The sequence below is a fragment of the Ambystoma mexicanum genome, chromosome 11, assembly GCF_040938575.1.
Source record: "Ambystoma mexicanum isolate Mex_15411 chromosome 11, UKY_AmexF1_1, whole genome shotgun sequence".
Classification (NCBI taxonomy): Eukaryota; Metazoa; Chordata; class Amphibia; order Caudata; family Ambystomatidae; genus Ambystoma; species Ambystoma mexicanum.
Window position 1 is genome coordinate 420,848,214 of NC_090934.1, and position 27,717 is coordinate 420,875,930.

At 48.0% G+C, this 27,717-nt stretch overlaps 1 protein-coding gene across 17 annotated transcripts in view; it reads right to left on the minus strand.

Moving 5' to 3' along the window:
- DGKZ (diacylglycerol kinase zeta) overlaps positions 1–27,717 on the minus strand; it is a 1,700,725-nt gene that overhangs the window by 913,629 nt on the left and 759,379 nt on the right. For all 17 annotated transcript variants that reach the window (XM_069623235.1, XM_069623234.1, XM_069623231.1 and 14 more), the window contains 2 exons: positions 4,904–4,999; positions 513–590 (listed from right to left, as the gene is read on the minus strand). In XM_069623235.1, coding sequence (XP_069479336.1) covers positions 513–590; positions 4,904–4,999 — 174 coding nt within the window. The remainder of the gene's footprint in view (positions 1–512; positions 591–4,903; positions 5,000–27,717) is intronic.

The following is a 27,717-nucleotide window of genomic DNA, read 5'->3' on the forward strand; positions in this document are numbered from 1 at the left end:
AAAGGCCATCAGTTTAACAAGGTCATTCACCATGCCTTCAAAGGAGAAATTCAAAACCCAGATAAGGGACCAGGATAATGAAAAGCAACACCCACTCAGCTTCGCTTATCAAGGTGGTGTGAAGGAGAAAGCAGTGCTTTGTGGAAAGGGCAAGGGTAGGTTTTCATGCAGAAATTCTGTCTGGATCTGGCAGGGACATTCTTGCACTAAGCCCAATGTACAGGAGGATTCAAACAGTCCTTGTCCAAGACATTAAAGGGTGTAGTAAAAAGGGGCCATTCTGTCTGGACAGCAGAGTGACAGGAGTCCAAAACTCGCGTAGAAGGAGTCAGTGGCCTAGAAGAGATCGGTCAAAATCACCTGGGAACGTGGGCCCTCATCTCAACTTCAAGGTGGCCTTCCTTCCCCGGCTATGCTGGCAACACAATCCTGCACACATGCCACCCCAGAATTTGCCACAATTCTCCACAGGCAGCACCAACCACAACAGCATAATTTAAAACAATGCTCACCTTCTCCAGCTGCTCGATGCATGGTGTGTGCACTACAATCTTGCATGCAGCACACTTCCGTCTGGAGACGGACTTTTGCTGTGAGAAAAGTTACATTATCAGGTGAAATATATACTTTTATTCCTCATATTAAAGAATGTTGTCATCCTATACAATCGACTGCACCAGTGGCTGGACAGGCACTATTAGGAGGCAATGGGAAACAGATTTCCTTTGCAGGAGGCGAAGGTACACTAGAGGGCAGCCTGAGACATCAAACACCTACCTACCCAAGACCTCCTTTAACGCATAAGAATCCTACCTGCAAAAACCCAAATCCCTTTATCCCAAGCTAGGCATCTAGGATGGTTCCCCTTTTCTGCAGGGCTTCTGCACTCGATCATGATTTTTGTGCTCAATCCTCATGTGATTATGATCGAATTTGGTAAACCTCTGCTGCAGATGCCAATCACACCCGTAGGAGCGAGCTCTGATGGTTGCTAACCACGCCTTGTATCTAGGACAGATTTTTTCAAGGGAACAGTCTTGGTCTAAAGCAACTGTTTACAAAACGCCCCTTCCCAGGACTGGGGAACTGGAAACAGTCCCCCCCCTCCCCCACACCATACAGGCATCTTTTGAAGGGACAGGTACTTTGACACAAATAGGCACAATGTGTAACCGAGGATGCGGAACAAGCAGAAATACCTCCCCAAATTGTTCAACTGAAATCGTGTTGGCCGTTTCTTTTTGCCGCTTTCCTCCCATTGACTTCTATGGGAAACCCTTTCTTTTTGCTCCTGCTTTTAGACCTGACTTTGCAGGAGGTAAATAAAGCCCTCTGCTCAATGGTCGAACAGGATTGCTGTTTCTATACTTTTATTTTAAAAAGAAAGTATTCCAGAATAATTTCGCTTTAAAATTAAAAAAAAGTGTAGGTAGAAGTTGAAACTTGCACTTCAGTGCACTACACTGAACGTTCCCTTAAACAGACGGCGCATTTGTGTAGGTGTTAGTATGGCACCTGGGAGGGGGCGTGTCGATTGGGTTTATGGGGAGCGTGAACAGGCCAGCAGGGATCTTAGTTCCACCCTTCTTTTCGTACACTGCCACTGCTTTAGTTCCCTTGCTTTTTGCTCACTTATGGGGATAACTGATGGACTGGGAGATGCCCTTCTCCTTTAGTGGCATTATTGCATTTTTAAAAGCTGCACACATCCCTTTGAAGTGAAGTAACGATACAAAAGAAATAAAGTTATAAGAATACAAAGTAACTGTGTTTACAAGCACAATCTGTCCGGAATGGACTGGTGGCTGCAGAGAATTTTCTACCAGGTTTTTTTACTTGAACTTGTGCACTTTACTTATATTGCCATTTAGAGAACCATATTCTCTAAAATGGCTGTGCCATGAGATTTTCACCTGTCCTTTCGCCATTTTGTGCCATGGCCTTCTTCCTGCCCTCTCCGGTCTGGAATGGCAACATGTGGAAGGCACTTTCCTGGATAAAGCTTCTGCTTTCCAGGCCAAAGTGGCTGGATGTGGAGTTTGGGTCTGTCTAGTCTCAGTCAACACCCGAGCCAGAGTGTGTCTGTTACTGGACAGATGTGTTGTCCAGAGGCAGTCCAGGATTGGACAGTCCCTGCCGGTTTGAAAGGTGCAAATCCTTGCCATTGGTGGACCAGGGAGCAACTCCAGTCCAAATTTTGGATAAAAGGAAGAATTCTGCAGGCATTTGACAGACCACGGTGGAGCCATGACATCTACGAAGAATTGCAGCCCACTGACGACCGGAGGACAACTGTTGCAGCTGACCAGCATTGCCCCCAGCCAAGTCCCAGTGAAGCCCTGTTCCTCCCACTCCTGATCTTGCTAAGGCACTGCGCCTCGCTCCTGGGCTACCTCACAGCAGCCACCGCAGTTTGGAGTTAATCTGTAGAACTTTCTGAATCTTCAACGGGTGTAACAAGATGCCGGTGCCATCGGTTTCAGCCTTCCTGACTGAAGATAAGGCGTGTAGGGACTGCTACTTTGTTCACACCACGAGGATCGCCTGTTGCCATCTGACCATGACGACTCCCACTGCAACCTCTCTATCATCACTGGCAGGTCGTCATCCTTCCGTGCCAAAGGTGTCCAGTCTCCAGAACCACCTTGCAAGAGCCCAAAACCGCCAAGTAACCAGACCAAACCTTGACGCCAAAAGGGACCTCTGCACCAACTGCCCCATGTCCTCCCTTGACCCGACACCGGTCCTCCCTTGACCCGACAGACCAGAAGTAAGTGGGACAAGCAGATTCAGAAACCCCTGAAATAGTTACTTAAGGAATCGAAGTAAGAGGTGAAAGCTTGCATGGATTTTCTGAACCCAACCTTCCCATCATGGGGTTGTATGGGTGTAAAGTCCTAACCCTTAACTCTCACTTACCAAACTAGGATCTGTGGTGGTCTGGTCAAGGATCCCCACCCCTTCCCTCCCCCCGGGCTTCCCCATGAGGGATAGAACTGGGAGAGAAAGCTGCAAGACCTTTAAATACCTTTTTATGAAACCCCTGGAACATTTATTCACAAGCGTTGGCAACTCTACCTAATTTGCTTACTGGTTCTAAATTACAGTTTGCTTCATTTCTCACTTGCTTTCCCACACACTTATTAATAGTGTTGTCCTGGTCCTAGCAAACAATTGCATAACGGTTTTTAAACGTAAAGGGTTAGTGTTCTTTCTGTTTGCAGAACTCCAGTAGTGAATGTGTATGGTAGTAATTGCGTGAGGTTTCCATTGCTGAGGGTGCATTTAAAAAAAGGCTTGAAGGCATAATTGAATATTTGTGTACATCTTCAGTCAAATTTGAATTATTGGAATTCTCTGTATGCCACATTGTAGACTTTTACCTCCCACACCCTTCGGAGTCTAAGCCTTCATGCTCTGCTACTCTACCTTGAATGGGGTTGGCTACACATCAGTGCCTTTCCTGTTCACCATAATAATAGGATGTAGTCTCAGACTCCATACCAAGGGTTGATTCTCAAAAGGCATCTCGACAGTGGCAAACAAATAGGTTATTTTACAGCATATGTAGATTGCTGAACAAAACTTATTAACTTTTTTTTCTATTTTTGTCTGGAGTGAGTGTTGAAGTATCATAATGGTGCATTGAACCCCGGGGAGAACGTGCAGTTGTCTACCTGGAAACAGTGCCTGTATTGCTCCTGAAACTAAAAGCGAATCTAGTCCCCAACCCAATTTCAAGCACAACCATGGCCGCCTCCGTCAGGGATAAAAGTGTCAGGAAAACTACGGAAGGTTCAGTCCACAGAGACCATGTAAGGCTTCAAAGAAGGAGTGGGGGAGGCCTTTTAAGGATACGAAACCGGCACACAATTCGAACTTAACATACGGAAGTGACCGTTGGATGCGGCCCATTTCGGGGAGCTAATAATGTTGTGTATATGACCAAAAACCAAACCGCCGACTTTGTATACTCGGACGAGGCAGTGGTGTGTCAACTGCCAACGAAGTGGAAACGATGCTTCCATCTACGTGCAAAAACTAGAAGCACACCTACCAGAGTTGGAAGCACTTAGCTTCCTATCTACCCTTCAGGGCCAGTGAAAGTTCTGTTCTGCCTCAGGATTGGCAAGATCTGCATCAAGTGACAGATTACAGCCTTTAAAGAGGTGGGAGCTTGCTTGATTTCCTGTGTAGGGACAAATGAACGTTTTTCTGCAGCCCAACCCATGCTCCTTCAGGGCTCCAGGTACAATTGGTGGAAGTCTTACTCCCGAAAAATAGAAAATGAGCAGTTCCAAAAATAAAAGTATGTTTAAGTGGGTTAAGAGTACTTAGGACCTTCCGTGTGTCATCACCCCATTCAGTTGAAAGCATGACCCAGAGGGCCCAGGAAGAAACAATAAGAGGATCAACAATTGGATTTCCATCAGCACATTACAGCGGGAAAAAGGTGGTGCATGCAATCAAGCCGTTAGCAGTCAGTAGGACCGCTCAGTGTTTTTTTACTAGACCATGATTTTTTTTAACAGCAAAACCAACTCTTCAATGTTAGGTTACCGCCCCCTGATTTTGGATTGGGTGGTTGACCTGCAGCATGCTAAAAACCACTAGTTAACAACTTTAAACCATTTATGTTCCTTGAACCACAAGCATTCGATAGGTTATCAGCGATCTAGGACTCAGCTACGTTTTTACTCATTTGCCCAACCCCATCAGCATTCTGGCCAATCATCGAAAACTCCAACCCCACGCGCCACCCCACCCCCCGGTCTCCTCCAATCTGCAGGTAAACAGGAGGTCCTCCTACCCTACATTCATACAACTCTAGGCCCATCACCCCCTCCAGGACTACTGCCACCCTCTGCTACCACTTTCACCCACATTCCTCCCTTCTGCTCACCTGAGTCTTTGCAACGCAATTCTGTTCTCCCAAGTAACAGAAATCCCCCGACACATTGGTCTCGAACCACAAATGCTCACCATAGAGAGCATTGTCCTGGAAGAGAGTGGGAGAGCAGATTAGAGCCATTGAACATGCCACAGAGTTCAGAACAAGCACACAGATAGGGTGGAAGCAAGCGAATGCCAGTCAGTGGAAAGGACCTTTTAGAGCATGTAGGCAAGGGCAACTTTTCACAGAGGCAAGAATGGCATACATTATATTGTCACATAGAATGAAGTATTTGGATTCCTTGATCTTCAAAGGGTTGCCGGAAAGAAGCCATGCCTTAGGTTCTACGTTATTTCGCCGAACGAAATTTCATCGTGGGACATTTCATCGCCAGAACACATCGCCAAAAACCCTGTTTTTCCCCCCTACTTTAATAATCATACCCCCAACCCCCACAAAACACCCCCCAATTTTTTTTTTTTAAAAAAGGGTTTTTGGCGATGAGTGTTTTGGCAATGAAATTTCGTTCGGCGAAATGCGTGTATACCATGCCTTAAACCAAAAAACTACTTCAGAATTGTTTCAATCAATTGTGTAAAACTTCGCAAATGTACATCTAATTCATAGCAATACAAAAAGGAAAAAAAAAAGTTTTGAAACCTCCAGGAATCAAATATCAAGAAAGAATAAGAAAATAAATAGAGAAGGTCATGCCATAACCTTGTTTACTAGAGCTGGCAGGACAGATGGGCAACGATGAAAGGACAGAGGGAAACCAGCTGACTAAGGCTGTGCAAAAGTGAATGGAGTAAACCCATCACCAATCTAAACATGTTACAGGCCACCCCGAAGAGACAGTAGGCAGAGTTCTAAAAGACCAGAGAGACAAACTTAGTAGCAAGCCACTAAAGAAAGCCAATACACGCTTAGACATCCAAAAAGGTAATCTTGCAGCTGGAGAGTAAAATCAAATTGAAGAAGGTGAGCATTTTTCAACAAAGACTTAGCTCAGAAATTTCAAGTACAGACCAGTCATATCTGAAAAGCTAGATTACACGGAAGGTGGGATGAGGAAAGGATTGGTCAAGCTCCTATTGGTTCTGACGAATACAGCTATCCAGATTTAGCAAAGAAATGCACATGTTGGATTCAGGAATACCATGAGCACGATGGTGAGCTCACCAGAAGATTCCCCTGCAATGATGCAGAGGGGACTACCTCAAGCTTTTCCACAAGGACACTACTTGGTGAGTGTAAGTGTAATTCATTGTCCAGACTCCCCTTCCAGCCTATGCTCAAAACGTCTGGGAGAAGGGGTGGACCTAAACTAAGCCGACTGAAGAGGCCCTGCAGTACAGCTTAGTCACAAGAAGTAGTGCTTACAAAAAGTGAGGCCCACATAGGGGCCCTAGCCGTCACGTCCCAGGGAATATGCTGATGGAACGCAACAGACAGCCTTCGTTCAACACAAGCACAAAGGACCTGAGGTGTTGCCAATTTCTGATATCTGCAACTTTTAAGATGCAAGAAACAATCCATTTGGCAATATTAGCTTTAGAGGTGTAAGGATGACATGGTATCAAGAATAGAAAGTGCTCTCAGTTCAAGGGTGTTATTAAACTGTATAGGTAGGTTGGAAAAACGCCTCATCTAAAACCTAGATCTATAATGGAAGCAAGCTACGACCATCAAATAATAATAAGGCAGTCCTAGGGGCGTTGTGTCAAATAAAAGGGCCTATATTAAGAAAACCCTATTGCCAATCCTTATGCTAAAATACAAGAGTGTGGGATAGGATTCACAAGAAAGAAAGAAGTGTTCACAAATGATAAGTCAGGATGCGTTAGCCGGGGGTCTCCCTTCCCCACGCTTTGAGCACTGGACAGGGCGGGAGTCCTGAGCACAGCACACTCAAGCTTTCCCAGCAAGAGACAACAGTTCTGCTTCGCGTTGTGGGATATATTGACCCACTCAGCTGTGCTTTACCACATCACTTTGCTGCATTGGTGCAAGAAACAGCAAAATGGCTGCGCTGGCTCCTGTGCGCGCCAGGATCTCAAAATTGCATTTTTATTACAACCAAACAATGGCTGCATCACCCTGCCACAAAGGGACACACTGCAGGAGCGTGCCAGTGTGCCTCTGAAACATATATATGGAATGAAGTAAATAGGCAGCATGGCTTTGCTGAAAACCCCAAAATTTCCTTTCAAAATGAAACCTTTGTCACCCTTTGTAAAAGCTGCTTTAATGCTAAATCCAACCATTTACTATGAAACTGCTGATTGAAAAGGTCCTACCAGGCCCAGGAGAGGTTATTGCGCCTTAGCAAAACCGGGCCCAATTCTGAATGACAGGCCCGGTCAAAAGTAACTTTGGAAAAAGTAACCAAGAACTCTGCTTTTACACACAGGGGGAAGCACGCGCATTTTTTCCAAAATGTATCAAACACCAGCTGTCTTCAAAAGAACTTCAATTATCTGAGCTTAGTCAATTTCATGTATCAGTGTTCAGATAAAACTCATGCTTCCCGGAAAATGACTTCGGCTGCAAGGCAGGATTGCAAAGGCAGATGGGGCTTTCAAATGAAATTTAATTAAAGAAATGCTAGCAGTTTAAAACGGTGTCCAGTGAAAATGTCAAAAACATTTGGTAAAATGACAAAAATGTCGAAAAAAAAATGTCAAAAAAATTTCGAATGCCTTCTTTTTTTATTTACATGTTTATTTTGGGTTCCGCAAGTAAACAAAAAGGGTTAAAACAGAAAGAAATTTAAAAAGGGGGGGGTTAGGGGAAACCCCCATTTCGAACAAAAAAACAACATTCACATTTTTCTTCTGTCATTTTTTCGACATTTTGACTTTCAACCAAATGTTATTCGAAATAGTGACTGTAAACCGTTTAAAACACATGTAAAATGGGCTTTTGCAAAACTGAAGGAGGAAAATGCTGATTTAAAAAGTAAACTGTTAAAAAGGAAAGCCTGCCATTACCCAGCAATGTGAAAAGGTTTGTGGCTGGTGATAAATACACAGGCTATTTTGAATCCACAGGTTTTAATTCGAGACTCAGAATGAGAAAATAAAGATTAAAAACACATGGGCCGAGTTTGCAAGCTCCCAGGTAAAACCAGTTATTCAAGTCCCAGCCCTGAAACTTCCCATAGGAAGGGAGGCGCACCATAAACTTCCAGGACAAAGAAAATGCACAAGCTTGTCAGACATTCATCTGTGCTCCAGGCTGGGACAATGCAATTCCCAGGGAAGGAAATCGGAGGTGTCAAAGACCATAAAACTGCAATCATCCTGCTTGAAAGGAAATGCCAGTTGGTGTCAGCTGGAAAGAAAATGAAATGACAAACAGCGACTCCCATTTGTTCTAAAGACTATTTTATAAAGAACCTTAAAAACACTTATATCTCAGTTGCCAAAATTGGTAAAAATATGGAATTCTCACAGCGTAAAAGTAAAATTGTGGGCTGTATTTCGAAACCTGGTAGAATGTAATGACACCAAGGGGACAGAAATGGTGATATATGTTGAATAACAAGAAAAGCATCCAATGTAGGATTTTGTACATACATTCCTCATGACAATCCCCACCCATGTATAAAGTTGCAGAATTTTGAGTAATACGAATCCCATTGAAAAGCGTGAAAAACTGCCAGAGGAGAGAAACCAAGCTTCCCGGACTGGAGGTTTGGATTGAAATGTGAGGCACAAAATATGTAACCTGTGTATATGATTTACTAAGAGGTTGCAACTGCACAAATATCAGTGTGTGGCAAAATTAGATTGTAGTTCCAAAAACTATGGGAAGTTTCTAGACACTGTATAAATCGCCTCATAAACTTGACATCACTTTTCTGAAATCCAACCAGCTGTGAGCAAGGCAGAAACTATGCCCTTGTCCAATCCTATTTTTAGGGGCGTGTGTAGTGAAGCCTGTCCCCGTCATATAATGTGAGGAGGTCATTAGGCCTTATAAATATGGGTCCCTGACAACACACAAGGACACACTGATTCCTGACCGATTCCTGATTTCCTGGCCGGTGTCCTGTCCTGTTCCTGTCTATGTTACATTTATTCATCTAGACTCCAGATCCCAACCACAAGGCCAAACCTTGCTGATCTTGCTTCGGCTAGGCCTCAGTTCTAAAATAATCCCCATAACCAAGGGAAACGCTGTGGTGTTTTGGGAAGCATCCTGAACTAACCTGGCTTGCCACTCACTGGATGCTGCTGCTATCCTGCTCTCCTGATGCCCTATTTTATCCAGTAACCAGAATTACCAGTCCAGAAGAACTATCCTTTGGTGTCCAGTCCTTGCCCAGCTGACCCTGTCCTGCTGATTTTGGCCGGCTGCCCTGTGTTAGACCAGATCCGTGTGGTGACCAGAACCGCCGACTGTCCAAAATACAAACTAAAGTGGACTGTGAGTATCAATAGGAACCATAGCATAAGTTGCCTTGCCCTTAGTACCACTCTCCAAGTCATCCTATACTTATCCTGATAACTTGTAATATTGTCAATAATCATTCTTGAAACCCTGCCTTTGATTCCTTGTGCTAGAACCAACATCTTTAATTATTTTGTCTTGTAAAATCCTGAGCTATTAATCCTGTTTGGACTGATCGGACTGGGTTCGCCAGGGCAGGCGCGGAGGTGCTAGGATTGAACCCGTGATTTAACCCCAGGGCTTACTGTGTCTCAATCTGGTAGCCTAGCCTGAATGCTCTAGTTTAGAGTAAAACTGTCCTTGTCAAAATTGATTTGTTCCTTTTTCGCGCCTTCATTTTCTCAAACACGCACCTCACTAGAGCTTGCGTAACTCACTCAAACAGCTAGAGACCTAATTTCACTTTCATATTGTACCTATGATCCATAGCTACACCCCAACACAAAAACATTTCACCCATTTTTATTAAAAACCATTTTGGTAAATTCAGGTGGGAATTGCAAAAGCGAGTTCATTTTACAACGTATCATTTTGATTATAAACTGTTTTCAATCTTCCATTCCATTTCAAATTGTATGCTTTTGCTCAATCCATTGCTTGTGATTGCTAGTATCTTTCCAGTGTTGCTCCAGTAAAGAATTGCTTTTGTTTCAAGCGTTTTATACACATTCATTGTGTTATTCATCCATTTCCGAGCGTCATTGTAGCATTGCCAGGGTTTAAAATCTGTTTCTCTTGTTTGGAGAGGGTTGGTCGGATTTAAATTCCGTTTCTCGTCTGTCATTCCAGATTACCTGCCGATACTGTTTATCCACTTAAAATTAATTATTTGTGGGTTGAAGGAACCTGGCAAGGAGAAATTCTAACTCCAGTGCTAGCTTACCTAAAATCAAAAAGTGCTCCTATTTCATGGTGTTTTGTAGTTGTGTCATTAGAAGGTTAAACTAAGTGCATTGCTTACATTCATATTGTTCTCATCACCCCATTGGTGATTTCTGCCCCGTATAAAAAATAATCGTATGATTTCTTTTGAATTTTAAAATAAATACATTTTACATTTTATTAACCAGCCTGGTTCATGGTCCATTGTGACCCAGGGTATTTGAAAAGGGGGTGCGATATGAGTGGTGTATCATCTCAATACTGAATCTTATCCAAGATAAGCATTTCAATTGCGCGCTGCATACTGGGCTGAGACTAAGGTGTGCGTCGCCTGATTGAAATCCTAAACAGCGTATCAGGATCATTGGTGGTTAAGTCTCTTTTCTACAAAAAAGTACCTTGTCCCAAGGACAAGATGGGTTTCAAAAATAAAAAACAAAAAGGAGTTCTGTTTCAAATGTACTTTGGGTGATGGTTTCACCTCTGGTCCCCCTCTTCCGGGCACTGGCCCCTTACACAGTCAGGATCTTCAGACATTGTCTCTCCTGCTTCTGAGGATCTGTATGTTAAAATAATCAAACAAACGTTTTTTTCAGATTTCCATTGGGGCGACAATTCTTCACCCTTAGGTCCCCCTCTTCCGGGCGCAGACCACTCCCGAATATCAGCCTCCCTCCTGTCGGTTCACTCTGACTTACTCCACGTGTTGCTGGGTGATGGCTTTCACTCCTGGATCCACCTCTGCCAGGCTTAGATCCTTCTTGACTGTTTGCCTCCCTCTATTGGGTTGACTCTGGCTCCCATTCGCAGGCTTTCCTCTTGCTTGCCCAGTTCAATTCCACATGTACGTAGGGTGATGACTTCACCCCCGGGTCCCCTCTTCCGGGCACTGACCCCTCACAAATCTCAACCTTCCGCAATCAGATTCACTATGGCTTTTGCAAATATATCTTCTCCTGGGCATTCACACATTTTAATGTCCTTTCAAACTCTGGCCATCCCTCTGCCGGGTTCACTTTTGTCAACACATGGTTTCTTGGGACTTTAGACAACACCCCCTCTTTATTGGCAGCCCTCTGCCGGGGTCATGCTTGCCATTTCACAATTCCTTTCTCTTGCTTTGGGATTCACCTACCCTGCGTTCTCAAAGGTTTGTCAGTCAAAGACTCAACTGTACAGGGATTTTGCTCGACCCCTGTATGACCACCTTGACCTATCTTGACGGTTCTCTACGACCTTCTGGTACTAGAAGTTTCAATCAACATGGCATCAACCAGAGTCTCTCGCGCTAGCACCCACGTGGTGCCACTCCTCTCTGCAGCTGGTCCTCGCTTAACAATCTATCATTCTTTGAACTTTGCCACTTTTATTCAACACAGTTCGGTTTCTTTATCAGTTCTCCACTCGACTCATTGCCTGTGAAGAACCACTTGGCTTTCTTCATATCAGAGTCATGGCCAGTACCACAGTAGCAGGGGTTTCCCTCGGTCCTGCTTATCAGCAGAGGTAGGCTCTGTGTACATCTGCTGCAACACACTTGAGCTATTGTTTGCGGTCTTACAATTCCTTCCACCGAGGTCTCACAGGCCTGGCTCGGAAAGGGCAATGTCACTTCTCTCCTTGTCACCCTCTCGCTTCTCTCCTGGTCACACTCTCGCTTCTCTCCTGGTCACACTCTCGGTTCACGCCGTCTTTCTCCTCCTCTTGATTTGCCATGCTGCATTCACTCCCTCGTCGTGCGGTCTGCCTTGCTCGTACTGTGCTTTAGTGCTCCACCTTTTATCCCTGTGGGGGAAGAGACAGCGTCATCAGGTGTGTGTGATTCTGGTCAATTGCCTGACCCCTGTGTCGGGACAGGTCAGGCAAATGGCTCTAAAGTTAGTCCATTGTCTTGCGTCTGGAGATTGGGTTTGCGTCAGAAAAAGGGGAGAGGTAGAGTTTAAGTGTTCTGCAAGGTAGGATGGGGAAGAGATGTTATATGGAATTACAACCTTCATCCTAGGGGGTAGGTGATTTCAGAAGGGTATGTTTGAGAGGGTTTGTGAAATGAATGGGGGGGGGTGTTCTGTCAAAGCAGATTGTGAGTTCGGAAAATAATTAGAGGGACGTGGAAAGGAATGATCGGGAGTAGTCGGGTATGTAACAGAAAGACACAGATCCTGGGAGAGGGTTGTCACAGTACTGGAGTTTGGGTTCTTAAAGGGTTTACTATAGAGGGATGGTTTGTTGGCTTTGGCTAAGGAAGATTCATTGGGAGGGGGGGGTAGATCTGTAGCAGCCTACAAAAGCCTCATGGACTTACCCTTGTCACCTTCTCGGGTATAATACTGCATCTCCCCTTGGTTATCCCCCCCCTCCCCAAGCACAAGCCTGGGCTTCCCTAAACAGATGACCTTTACCCACTCGTCTGCCTTTAGGGTTTGGATATTGGATAAGAGGGCCAGTTCTTCCCTGACCACCTGAATAACGGTCTCCCAGGATGTACCTGGTAGAATACAGGAGGTGTCCCACAAAGGCCAGTTGACAATGAGAAGTCTCCCTAGATAGAACAAAGATCCTCTCTGAAGACCAAAACTCGAGACCTGTACAATGTATGGAACACATGGTGGCAACAGTAAGACAGACACAAGTGACTACAGTTCAAGGGTGCTTATTGAAATTTTGCAGGGGTGTGATAAATGCCCATCTAAAGACAGGAGCCACCTACAACCATCAAATAATAAAGAAGGCAGTCCTAGTGGAGTCATGTCAACATAAAAAGGGCCTATACTAAAAAACCCTATTGCCAATCCTTACCACTAGTAACAAATAGTGTGGGGTGCAGTTCATGAAAAAGAAAGAAGTGTCCACCACAAAAATGATAAGTTGGGATAAGTGGACTTTTGGCCTCCCTTGCCCATGTTTTCAGCACAGGGCAAGGCGGTTCACTCAAGCAAAGCAGACACTCTGGCTTCTGCTGCACAAGGATACTGTTCCGAATTCACAGTTCACAAAACTCAAAACTCAATACCTTCTGTGTTCAAGTCTCTTTACTTCTCACCAGTTGTAACAGAGGGCCTGCTGTAACAGAAATGACATCCAAATGTTCTCTTTAGCGTTTACAGTATTCACTTTTGGCATTCACCATGGATCCCCCTCAGCCGGGCTTTGACCCTTTCCCCCCCCCTCTTCTGTGCTCAGATCCATTCACCATTGGATCCCGTCTTCCAGGCTCAGATCCCTTTACCAAAACAAGGTTAAACTAGTCTCCTTCAGCCAGGCTCAGACCAATTGGATTTACTTTATACTTCGAATGTGCACAGGGTTTAGCAAGACCCGTTGCATGACCACTTCGATCACAATATTTCTTTCACAACAGTTGGATACCCAACAGACTTTCGAATAAGCACCCACGTGATGCCGGACTACTGTGTATGGTATCTTTTCTGGATTTCCCCAGAGTTCAATGATGAAGTTAAAGTAATTCTTTCTGGCTTTAAATTACAGTCACGTCACTCATTCCAAACACTTATACAATGTTCCCTTTATACAATGTTGCCACGTGCAACCTTGGTTCAAAACACAAGCTGGTATGTTATCAGTCTCTCCGACTCACCAGTTGTGTTGCTTCTTCAGGAGCAGCTTTGTTGTAGGTGCCAAGGACAGTATCACAGCAGCAATCTGTCCTCCCCGCCTTGGTCATCGGCGTGGGGGAGCCCTGGTTACCTCCAACACACTGTGTAGGTTTGATCAGCCTTAGTTCCTGGTCTTCGGTTTCTTACCTTCCAAGGCTTGTGAAAGTAACGGTCCTTATAGGTCAAGGGTGCTTCCGCTTCTTGCAACCTTCTCCGCTTTCGCCCTCTTCCTCCTTGTATTAAACTGCCATCTTGGAACTGCTGTTTCCTCGTGTGTTTTGCCTCGCTCAGAGTGTGCTTTCGTGCTCCCCCTTTTATCCGTGTGGGGAAGTGTGAAGAAGTCAGGTGTGTTTAATGATGCGTAATTGCTGGACCTTGGTGTTGGGACATGTCAGGTATACGGCTCTGGTGTCAATCTGTCTTGTCGCTCACAGTGAACGGTCAGTGAGAAAGTGTTTGTGTCGGGAAAGGGTGGAGTTCCTAGGTATCCTACTGGATTAGGATAGGGACAAGGGGTTACAGGTAATGGGATACCGCGTCTCTCTGTCTGGTGTGCCACTCCCACAAGACCCCTCATCCAGGTGATCCTCCCACACTAGTCCACCCCCAGGAACTGGATCCAAAAGTGATGACCGTGTCCTGGCCACCTGGATGACAGATCCCCGGGGATTAGCGGGTGAGACACCTTCAGACGTCTCACACCAGGAAAACCCTAAGAACACTGAACACTTCCCCAACTGTGCAGCACTCCCTCCATTTCAGACAAGGGGTTTGGAAACAAGGAGAACCGTTTGTGAAATAAAGGATTGGTGAGGATGAATCGCCACCTCATTACTGTGGAAAGTAGAATAAGGCTCCAAGGTTGAAAGAGCCTGCAATTCTATTCACACTCCCTGAATGCACCAGGAACGTGGCCTACCAGGAAACAAGACTGATGTTCACAGTAGCGATCCATTCAAAGGGCTGGTAAGTAAAGCAATGAGATTGTCGTTTACATAGATTCCCCACAGGTGAGGGGTATATTAACCCCCTTAGCCCCCCGCTCGATCCATCGCCAACCCTCAAAACGCTGCTTCACTAAGGGGTAGGAAAATGAAACTTGCAGTTGATAAGGGACACTAGAAAAGTGGAACATCTGGGAATTTATGGTGTACCCTGCAGCATGTGCTGGCATCTCCAAAGACAATGCCCCACTGTCCTGGACTAGGAAATAGAGAAATGGGTTTGAGGCCCCTCACAATCGCGCCAGGTACTAAGTTTGTATGAGAGTATATTCTCTCCAATAATAGGCGGGAACTGGTTTGAAAAGTGTAACAAGTGTTTTATTTGCATTTCCGACACGTGTTTCGACCCACTGGGGTAATTTGCAAGACGATTTAAGGGTGGTTGGGACTGGTATGGAGTTCAGTGTTGTGCTGAGGAGGAGACCACAGGGAAGAAAAAAAATAAAATAAATCAGGTGGAAAACAGTATTATAGTACTACTGGGCAGGCTTGATCAGGCTAGGCATAGGAGAATTCTGGCAGCCGTGCTGTGTTCAGGAAAAAAACTTCACTCATGTTCCCGTAGGCTGCTAAGGCTAGGGAAGAATTCTGGCAGGAATCAAGAAATCAATCAGATTTGGCCAAAATCGACAGGAAAGAACCACGTCCAGGCTAGGTGCTGGGGGGGATAGCATTGCCGGTCAAGGAAGGAGTTTAAAAACCAGGAATATTTACTCTTACATGGACCTACGGTGGAAGGTTTCTGAGATGCCATCATCATGTTGGTATTTTTCTTCTGAACATCACAGGAGGCCAAAGGTTAGGGACTCAGAAAACCAGTCAACAAACTAAGAGAGAAGGGGTAGTTCCTCCTTCCTCCCCTTAGAGGCAGAATGTGCTATATCAAATGACGTAGAGGCAGGGTATCACCATGTAAAGTTTCCCCCCCCTCTCTCTCCTGCAAGGTCTGAGAACCAAAACCTGTCTAGCTATCATGGAACCACCAGAATCCCTAAGATCTTGCAGTCATGACCTTTCTCAGATGCCCTGTGTATGAGAGTAACGGACAGAAATGCATAGAGGAACAGACCTTCAATAAATGGTCAGTCTGTCCCCTGGCACATGCCCAGGCATGACCTGAACTGCCTGCACTTTGAATTCTGGGGAGGAGTAAAACGTATTTACCACAGGCATGTCCCAACTAGAAGGCACATCTTGTACCACCAGGGTGTGACGCTCCAACTCCCGGTTGTTCAACTCCATCCTGCTGAGGGTGGATGCCTTCTGAGTGGACCCTAACAGAAGATAATGAGCCTGAACCTGTATGTCAGTAGCAATGGGTCCTTTCCACAACTCCAAATCCAACAAAAGGCAGCCGAGGAGCAAATACCCCACCCCCCATTTTGTCCACAGGAAACATAGCTGTGGTTTTGATCCATACCTGTATCAGATAGCCCTTGAAATCATATCTCCCTGTGATCAGCACATTGAAAATTTGAGGTCAAGAACATTCGGAACCTTTGTAGAGAGGCCGAGCATCTGGAGCAGACAAGTGGTCAGGGGAGCAAGAGGGAGGAGAACGCCCCACAAAGTAACTGAAAGAACCCAAGGATCCAAAGATGGTGTCCTCCATTGCTTCACAAGAAATACATGTACCTCCCCTTTACCTACGGCAGGGAAAAAAAAGAAGGCACACAACATTTCATTTTATATGTAATTTTCCCCTCCAGTTGTACACCCCCAAACTTTTTGCTGCTGTTTAAACACCTTATTCGGACTTTGCCAGAGAGGCACAGCCTTCAGCCCACTGGGCTTTCGCTCACTTTTTATGGGGAAACCGACATGCCCTTAAGACAGTCAGTACTGGGAGACTGTTTCCCTCTAGTCCTTTTCCCCCCCATGTTGCAACAAGTGCACAATGTAACTTACAGTACAGTGCACTTGGGTCGCTTAGTCATTTCCAAAGACCCTAGATGCTCTCGTAGACCTTTTTGGGAGATGTGCAGATGTGTCATCGACAGAGCTAGTGTCAGCTTATCTTTTCATATATTTGAACCCTTCCTGGCATTTAAACCGAGTTTGGCACAAATAGGTGGCCTCGCTCCAAAATGGCCATGCCACGAGGTTCTTTGTCCTGTCCTTTGGCTATCTTGCCCCTTTGCCTTCCCCAGGTCGAGCCGACCCGGGTCAGTCCTTATTTGGTCATGCAGTTTCCAGCGAAATACCAGGCTTTCGCAGGCTTCTGCACGCTTGTGTGTGCGTCCAGGATGTGGGCTGGGGTGTCTGTCCCCAATACACATCCTGGGTGCCAGAGAGTCTGGGGTACTGTGAATGCCTGGGACCACCGTGGTCCACGATTGATTAGTTCATGTTTGTATGGAGTGTGTGAGCAAATCTCCCATTGGGTCCTCTCCGTTTTGGCGCAAACGGAACTTTGGCTAAGAGGAGGCCGAAAACACCCATGCCATGTCGATCTCTGGAGTTCTCACTGAACGAAGGATAGGATCCAAGTATCCTGAAACTAAGAAGCCGAGTCAAGGAACTGCTGGAAGGTTTCGCACCCCGAGCCAGCTGTCGTCCCGTGGGACCCCTCTGCATCTGGTTGTTCTAGAAGGTCTGCAAAGACTCCCGTGACCCATTAGAATAGTGGGACCAACTATTCTTGGCACCTTCAACAAAACCTGCAAATAAGCCTTCTCGCAAGTGTCCCTGGGCCAACCAGTTTACGCAGGACCTCAGGCCCTCGAAACTTGGTATTCTGCTACCTGTGTCCCCGGCACCCTCACACCAAATTCCGAGCACTTGGCATTCCCAGGTCTGAAGTGAGACGAAGCAGAGTAAACGCGGTTACTGTGTTGCCCAGCCGCGGCGACGATCTTCGCAGGTGCGCTGCATTTGTGACCCTCTTGGCCCTGAAGCCTGCTGCAGTGAAACTGGCCTGGTCCATCCATCAGGAGCGGAGAAATCGCCACTGTGCCGTTTGGGAATCCTCACTGTATCTTTGGAACTGAAAGCCGCAGAGCCAACATATTGCCGCAGTAGAACCCGCAACCGAAGTTCACTCGACTGGCGAAGTTTGATCTGGAGTGCCCCTGGGGTCGGTGAGTAAACCTAACCCTAACCAGTGGCCCCTAGCGCCTCGATTCATCATTACGCATTAGTGGCCCCTGGGGGGTGCCTCTCCTTTCCACTGCTAGTGCGAACTATTCCCGAACCTTGGAATCACCTCTGCCTTCAAGTGGAGGCCATCCTCGAATAGTTGGAATCTATTCTTCATCACCTCACCCACCTTCCTGAGCTGCTAGAGACCCAGTTTTGCCCATTGGAACAACCGTGTGCGCCTGCAATACATGTACTATTGAGCATAAGGCTCCTCTCTTCTTAGGGTTTGGACTGCATCTTAGTTAGGTGTGTGTGATGTGGAAGGGGACTAAAGACTATCTGCACTGCTCATTTTCCTTCCCCTCTAGGTTGTGAATATATTTCGTGCCTTTAACCCTTTAGACCCCAATGGTTTTGTACATATCTTGTATTTATTGTGTTGGTTCGATAGCATTGCTGTGATTCTTTTAATGTGTGTTGAGTTACAAAGGCCTTGTAATAAATGTGTTTATATTTTTGATATATACACCTGTCTGGGAGTAATTTGTAAGTGTCCTTGCTCTGTGTGCTCATTGAGGTCTTTCAGTCACCCTCAACCCTCCTAAGACTTAGTCTTGACCACCTGCCATAGCTACCTTGATTGGTCTGGCTTGTCCAGAGGTTACCCTGTACCTGCCCACCAGGTCAGAGTTCAGAAATCCGTCTTAACACACCTTCCTGTAATTTGTAACCTCAGGCAGAGGCAGCAGGCCCCTAATTGAGAATTATTGGCCTGTCAAGACAAGTGCCTTGAAACCTTAGGACACCACTGAAAAAGCTGATGACTTCTGGGAGGAAGGAAAGTGCTTCTCTTTTTAAAAAAAAAAGATAATAATAATAAAGAAAAACGTTGATTGGTACACATCTCAAGGCAACATTGTTACATTATCCACATAAAATACAGCGTGGGAGACACACAGACGACTGGATCTAGCATGGCAATGTGAAGCAAGGCATCTTGGGGTCACATTAAGCAGTTCAAAATAAACATGAATTCCTAGCATACATTCTGAAGAGCAGTGTTACCTTAAACATACTCAGGTGACTTTCATATTTCCAAGGAGTAGTTGTCAGTTCAGTTTCAGCCGACTCTCCACCCTGGGATACAAGGTAAGCGACAAAGGGGGCCCCATATGTTCTTGGGCTTGGCCCGCCGCCCGTACAGTAGTCCATATTCAGTGTTCGCATCCCCGAGTTTAATCATATCCCCGAGTCAAGTCTTAATATTGGGAGGAGTTGCACTACTCCATCTCATCAAGATGCACCGTTTAGCCATTATCATACATGTTGTAGTCACTTTCCAGGTGCGTTTAGGCTCACAGTGTAGCCAACCAACATACAGCACAGTAATTTGCATGGAAGCACAGTCCCAAACATAGCAGATACCGTTTCTACCACCTCGACCCAAAATTCCCTTTGCATGGGGCACATCCACTTCATGTGGAGGAAATCCGCAGACTGAGTGTTACATCATGGACAATTACTTGCCCTGGTGTGGTCAAACGTGTGCATGCATTCAGGTATACCCTATGAAGAGTTTTCCACTGAATCATTTGCAACAGTGTATTGAACGCTCCACTGTGTGATCCCTCATATAAAAGTGTCCATTGCTTGTCTGGGAATGAAGTCTCCGTGTCTCCCTACCACTGCCGCCTGCAGCTGAGGGGTTCACGTGGGGTATCCCTTTGAAGGAGCCCATTCAGTGTAGATACCAAACGTCTCGACGACGATGAGCCCACTAAGGTCAAGTGGAGTTGTCGCTGGCATGGTTGGGAACAACGGGGACCATGCTTGAAAAGCTGCCCTCATTCAATGGCATTGAAGTACACCATGGAGCCCCCTTGCCCATTCTCTCAGAGAATAGGTCAATCAATACAAATGTTCCCCCGGGGTATAGATCAGCCATGCCTTCGATCCCCGCCCCCACTTCCATTCTCATAATATTGCTTCATCGCATGTCGGAGGAGATGCATTCCATCTTCCATATACGGAGGCCCCGGTCGAATTACCAGGTTACTCACCGTAGTGACCACCTTACTCCTAGTCCATAGTCCCCTTTCCTTCATACTTGTGGGACATCTCTCTGTCCTGTGGGATGGGACCGGAGCACTTTATAAAAAGCATCCACATTTTTTTCAAAAATGTGTCCCTCCCCCGTAACCCCGCCCACCTTGGCTCCGCCCCGCCCATCATCCAGTCATTTTCTATCGCCAGGTCAAAGACCCATTAGCAATAACAGAGGAACCTTATTAGAGGGGACGGCGGGCGGGCATATGGAGGAAAGGGGACTATGGACTAGGAGTAAGGTGGTCACTACGGTGAGTAACCTGGTAATACTCCTACATCCTGTCCCCTTTCCTCCCTACTTGTGGGAGATTCCCAAGCACTCCTTACAGGAACTACGGGTGGATGGAAATCCCCTTACTGAAACAGGTTCTTCAGCACAGCCTGACCAAACTGAGCATCAGCTCTTGAGCTCATGTCGAGACAGTAATGTTTACAGAAAGCAGATGGGGAGGCCCAAGTAGCTGTCCTAGCAATGGAGTCCCAGGGGACATTTCTGAAAATCAACCACGGCTGCCTTGCCCCGCACCACGTGTGCATGGATACTCTTAGGAGGTTTCAGCCCTTGGACGGTGAAAGACTCTGTGATGCAGGCGGCAATCCACCTAGAAATAGTTGCCTTAGACGCCGGCTTGCCCTGAGGGTTACCGAAGGTCACAAAAAGTTAAGAACTCCTAAGCTCGGAAGTCCTGTCCCGGTAGAATTTAAGAGCTCTTCGGACATCAAGACAGTGTAAAACCCTTTCCGCCTCTGAGGCAGGGTTCGGAGAAAAGACCGGAAGGGAGATCGACTGATTCAGATGGAATTCAGTCACTACCTTCGGTAGAAAAGCCAGGTTTGTCCAAAGGACGACCTAGTCTTTGTGAAAGACCAAGAAAGGATGCTCCACCGACAATGCCTGGAGCTCACTCACTCACTCTCCTTGCTGACGTAACGGCGAACAGAAAGGACACTTTCCAAGACAAGTACTTGAGGTCCACCATAGCCATTGGTTCAAAGGGTTTATGGCAAAGCGCCGTCAGGACTTCATTTAGGTCCCATGGCGGGTGCGGATTACGAACCAGAGGGTAGCGGCGTGTCAAGCCAGCAAAATGCCTCTTCACCACTGGGTTAGTTAGAGAATAAGAACACAGATCTGTAGACAGATAAGCGGAAACCGCTGAGAGATAAATCCTGCATGACAGGACATGAACCCCTGACTCTGCTAGGGAGGTCACGAAGGACAACACCGTGTCAATCGTGGCCACCCTCGGATCCAACTTCTTCTCCAAATACCAATGACAGAACCTGAGCCATTTACTCTTGTATTGAGATCTGGTCAAAGGTTTCCTGGCTGCCTGGATAACTCGCATGTTATCCGCAGACAAACTCAGATGCCCTAAAGACTTGAACTCAGGCACCATGCCGCCAAGCTGAGCGATTGTGGGGAGGGGTGCCACATACGTTGTTCCCCTTGGTGAAGAAGATCGGGAGTTACTGGTAACCTGATCGGCGGATACACCGACAGGTGTTAAAGTTCTGAGAACCAAAACCTGGCCGGCCACCACGGGGCTATGAGTAGAAGGGAACAGTTTGCAGAGTTCTTCAACTTCCAAATTGCACGATGAATTAGAGGCAGAGGCGGGAAGGCGTAAGCGCTCATGTTGTACCATGGAATCTCAAGAGCATCCCCCAGAGAGGAGGCTCCCAGCCCCCCTCTGGAGGCATACTGAGGAAGCTTCTCGTTTGCCACCGCAGCAAAGAGGTACACCTCTGGTGTGCCCCAGCACCAGAAAATCCATGAGAGGCCCTCCGCCTTCAATTCCCACTCGTAGCGGACCATACGCTGTGACATTCAGCTGGCCCGGGATGTGTACTGCAAGCAACCAGACACCATGAAGCACGGCCCACTCCCACATCTGGATGGACAGGTCCGCGAGGGGGGAGGGGGGAATACTTTGTTCCCCCTTGTTTGTTTATGTAATACATTGACACCACATTGTCCGTTCTTATGCGGACTACCTTGTTGACGATGAGGGGTCTGAACGCCCTGAGCGCTAGGAAGATCGCCAGAAGCTCCAAATGATTTATGTGCAGGAGCTTGTCCTGAAGCGACCAGAGGTCCGAAACCTGAAGATCCAACGTCGCACCCCACCCTAGAAGGGAGGAGTCCGTCGTGATCGTCACCATGGGGACCAGGTCCTGAAACCCAGTGCCCCCAGACAGATTGCTGAGAGATGACCACCAATCCAGGTACACTCTCATGGAATCATTATCCACATGGAATCCGGATCCACTGGCTGACACCATGCAATCCGAAGAGCTATCTGGGTCCGTCTCATCTTGAGACGAGCAAGAGGAAAAGCCAGCACGCATGAGGCCATGAGGCCCAGAAGCCTCTGGAACCACCAGGCCGAAATGCTCTCCGACTGCGCAAACATCTGACACGTGGCTAACAGATCCGCCATTCTGTCCCTGGTCAGGTACACTCTGCAGTCGATCATGTTCCAGCGAAAACCGAGGAAAATCAGGTCCTGCAAGACCGTCATGGAAGATTTCCGCCAGTTCACTGACAGCCCAAGATGGAACATGAGCTGAAGGAGAGACTGGAGATTGCCCGCTGCTGCTAGCGGACAAGGGCTGCGTAAGAGCCAGTCGTCCAAATACGGATACACGTGGATACCCTGGAGACAGAGATAGGCCGCAATCACCGACATCTTTGTAAAGACACGCGGCGCTGAGCTGAGGCCAAAAGGAAGCACTCGAAACTGTTCCTCTCCCAAAGAGAAGCGGAGATCTCTCCTCTGTGGGTTCCAAATCAGGATATGCATGTACGCATCCTGAAGATCCACAACGCTGAGCCAATCGCCCATCTGTAAGGAGGAGTGTATCTAGCTGGGCGTGATCATCTTGAATTTCTCTTGGGGTAGGAAAAGATTGAACTGGGAAAGGTCTAGGATGGTGCGCAGGCCAGCCTGGTTGGGTTTGGGCACCGTAAACACCCAGGAGTAGAAGCCCTCCCCTCGCTCCCCAAGGGGAACGGGTTCCACAGCTCTGAGGTCCAGAAGTTTCTGAACTTCGGCCTTGAGGGAGGGTGAGCCCGACAGCTGAACAGGAGGGTTGAGGGGTGGGGTAGCGGGTAAAGGTAAGCGGAAGCCCGCTCGAGCGACTGACAAGACCCATCTGTCTTCTGTGAGTGATAGTCTGCCACGCCTCCCAATGAGACGCAATGCGTCCTCCCACCGGGGACTCGTGCAAGCGCTGAAAACCCTCATTTGGCAGGTTTATCGGTAGCGGTGCCACCTGAACCCGATGAGGAGGCGGAGGAGCGGGAGAAAAACCGTGTGCGTTGTTGTCTACGGCGGTTATTCCCCGCAGGAGTATCCACTCTGCGAGATTTGCGGTCGAGGAAGCCCCTAAAACCAGAGGAGGGTCGACTTTGCGACAACGGTCTCTGGGATTTGAAAGGAGCTTTGACCAGAACAGACAATGATTTAGCCGTCTGAGTGCTATCCTTGGTCAGCTCTACATCAGTAGTAGAATGAAAAAGCTCCTTACCATCGAATGGAAGGTCCAACACCTTGTCTTGCACTTCCTTAGAAAATTTAGTGGCATGCAGCCACACCTGCCGTGAGGTATCAACCCCAAGCATCAGGCCCCGAGCCAAGGTGTCTACGTGGTGAGCCGCAGCCTCCAGGAGATCCTGGGCCAAGACCCTGGCATCGGAAAGGCCTCCTTTGAAGTCCTCCAACTTCTCGACCGGGATGTGCTCCTCAAACTCCGACAGACCTTTCCACATCCGCATGTTAGCTCCCGCCAATATCAACTCAGCGTTGGCCTGTCTGAGCTGCAAGGCTGAGTAGGCAAAGATTTTCCTCCCTAGGGAGTCCAGGAGCTTATCCTCCTTTCCCAAGACCCGAGTAGCCGTCGTGGAAGAGGATGTTGCAGGTCTGGATTGCAACGTAGCCTCAGCCACCACTGTGGAGGAGGGAGGCGGACAAGACGACAGGGCCACCTCTTCCAAAGAATGCAGCCTGTACCTCGCGTCAATCTTCTTATTGACAAAAAGTCCCGAGTGTGGCTTTTCCCAGACTCTTCGGACCTCGGCCAGAACGTCCTTCTGCAGGAACAGGCCGGTACGCTCCAAGGGAGACAGGGTGAACGCCCCAGAAAGCACGCCCTCCTGCGGAGCAGGTGCCTCGGGCACTGGGACATCTAAGAAACTTATCATGTCCAGTACCCGTTCATGAAAGGCTGTGATAGAGCGGGGAAGGTCCTCGTTGTCCTGATCGCCTTGAGGGTCATCTTACAGGTCAGGATCCTGCTGAGCCGTGTCAGGCACTGCCTTGTCCACTGGGGACAATGGAGGCACAGGCGGAAGAGCCGGGGGAGGCACCACAGGCAAGGGAGGTGCCGGCGGCCCCACCGGAGGAACGGGTGGAGCCGGAGGCGCAGGTGGACATATCTCCTTGAAACGCCCTTTGAAATATTCCCTCATGGGGTCGGTGTGCATAAGCGCTTAAAAAGTACCAAAAAAAGCATCCTCAGGAGATTGTGTCGGAACCTGAGGAGGCCTCTCATGAGGTGGACAAATCCAGGGACGTAACGGGGAAGGGTGCCACACCGGCCCCTCCTCCGACGTACCCACATAAATCAAAGGAGCCGCCCCCGCGGGCAACGAAACATTGTGCAGAAGAGGCATCCGGGCATTCCAATCATAAACCGGCCGGTAAGGATGCGCACAAGGGACCTTAGGTTCACCCAAGGGACTGCGCCCTACACCAGAGGCCGATGGCGTAGTTGTAGGGGTAGCACCTAAAATGGCCACCGTGGTGGGAACGGGCACCATTTTGTCCTCATCTGAGGGGAACTGCGGAACGTGAGGAAGGGGTCCCCGTCGATGGATCAGGGGTCTTAATCTTAGCCTTAACATAAGGAACCTCAGCCGAGCCTGTACTATGAGGCCTGGAATGTTTTTGTGACATACCAACCGCCAAATTAGCCTTCGAAGGAAGGACCTCAGCACTGCCGGTAAAAGAAGAACTTTGCTTCTTTGCCCCCTCAACAGATCTGGTATCACCACGGGAACGGTGAGAACCGCTTTCACTGACAAAGCCTTGTCCGGCCTCTCAGAACTGTTGGTAGCTTTAGCCTCTGAACGAGGGACCTCGGACCCAGGCCCAGTAACAGCCTTATCTGCACGGGCCTCGAACATCTGTTCGGTAACAACCAGCCCAGCCAAGGCCTCGGGGCGCACCCCAGTCTTGTTTTTGAGGGAAGCCGACAGTGAGGCCTCAGAGCAAGCTCCGGTACCCCACGATTCAGTAGAACTGGGTCTACAAACAGCCCCCACAGGAGGGGCCTCGGAGCGTACTCCGGTGTTCACAGGCCCCTTACGGAGACCCTCAGAGAAAACTCTGGTAGAATTATTTGGCCCAACGGGCACCTCAGGGCGAACCCCGGTGACAGAGCGATCAACGCCCCTCCCGGACCGAGAGGAACCCGGAAAGGTATCCCCCGGCCGGGGTGCTCTGAAAAGTAAAGAACTTACCAGGCGTTTCTTTTTCTCGTCAATGAACGCCTGAACATGCGAAGGAGGAGTTCGTCTGAACACCTCCTCCCACCGCTCCAACCGACGTTGAAGTGCCCAGACCGAAAGGGAGTCACAGTAAAAACAGGAGTCCCAACGGTGTTCCGGACCCAAACACTCTAGACAAAGAGGATGGGGAACCACCGTCGCAAAGCGACGGTGACACGATGAAGAATCTGGAAAGTCTAATTTGAAAGACAGACTAGTAAATGAACGCTAGCGAGAGCCAGAGAGGAAAAAAGGGTAAGAAAGGGATGCAAGTGCGTCCGGCCCCGATCGAGCGGAGAAAAGGACTGGTGGGCGATGCGCATCCAAGGTGGGCGGGGTTACGGCCATGTGCCGGCCCCACGCAGGAAAGAGGGGGGGACAATTTTTTGAAAAAAAAGTGGATGCTTTTTACAAAGTGCTCCGGTCTCGTCCCACAGGACGGAGAGAAGTCCCACAAGTATGGAGGAAAGGGGACCGGACGTAGGAGTATGGGATCTCGATCCGGAGCCCAGTTCCATGCATGGATTGTGCATGCCACCGGATCAAATTTACATTTGTGTGCCACTTTCCACGATATTAGGGTGCCCTGTAGCATGAAGGGGTGTACCAAGCCCCTCTCACTATGTACATGGGGGTACTGTGGCGCACACGTCATCCAGTAGGATGCGAAATAGAGTTGTGCAGCGATAAAGTAAAGCTCAACATAAAGGTGTCCAAACTCAACCGCAGGGTCCTCAGGTGCCAGGCTAGCCTGCTCAGCTGGACCCTTACTTCAGCAAAATATCCCACAGCCGGCCACAAAGGGATATTTTGAAAATAGGTATAGTAGTTTGGGGACCACTTAGCAATCGCAATCCAGCCAAGTAGAGATAGCGGGAGACTGCATCATCGTGACGTCGACCTCCCCGGTATGAAACCCAATTGGTCCACGTGAACTACTCTGGCAAATTACGAGAGTAGCCGGTCCACCAGGACCATGGCAAAAATTGCATTTACCTGGCCCATTTAAATTTTGCTTCTGGACTAATTCGTTACATGGGCCAGCTTATATATAACCCACCAGCAGGGAAATGAAACAAGTTGCGGAAAGCAACTCACAAAGGCAGCCCGATTATTTAGACCACCAAACCATGACTCTTTACATCTCACGAGTTGTGTAATCTTGTGGCATACCAGTACTGGAGACCTCAAGCCAGAGTCATGATGTCCTGGTCATTCCTTCGGCAGCGTCTCCAGAAAGTCGTGCACCGCTCCCGGGTCTGGGAAGAAATGTGCTTGGCCACCGTGCTGTACACGTAGCTTGGATGGGTATAGCATACGGTAACCCTTTCTCGGAAAGGCCGCTTCACCGCCAGGAAGGACAAACTGGCCTTATGTACTGTTGTGGTGAAGTCCGGGTGGAACGATACACGGGAGTTCTCGTAAGTCAAACCGCCAAGTTCCCGGGCCTTCTTTAGGATATTGTCATGGTCCCTATAGTTTAAAAAGTGCACTATTAATGGGCGCGGGCTCTAGCCAGGTCTGGGAGTCACCTGCGACACGATGCGTCCTTTCGATCAAAATCTGGGTCGACAACAAAGGAGTCTGTAACACTTCCCGGATTAACTGCTCCATAAAGACCTCCATGTTTTGCTGCGGTATGGACTCCGGGACGCCCGCGACCCAGATGTTTCTCCGGGATCTCGCCTCCAGGTCCTCGTTATTTCCCTTGATTGCGGAGACCTCCTGCTGCAGAGAACAGATCGCCTGTGTGGTCTCAGCACTGGAATCCTCTAGACTGCTCAGCCCCTGAGATGCGACCAGTTTCCTTCTCAATATTTTCCTGCATGTGGTCAACTTAATAAGCTATGCTGTCGAATTTTGTATTGAGAGATGCAAAGCCAGACCTCATTTCCGTCAACACCAGGCCAAGCTCCGAGGTTAGCCCCCCCGCAGCGGATCCTGAAGGGGCCTCACCCTGGCTGGGCAAGCTGGATTTGTCGGTGTGGTCGCGGGGTGACATCCACCACTAAGGCCCTCCTTCTGGGAGAAAGGATTGCCGCTTGTCACCATTGGCTATGCGGTTCTTCGCTGTTCCACCGCCGCGAGCGGGGCACACCACCAGGGAACACTTCTGATGCCCCC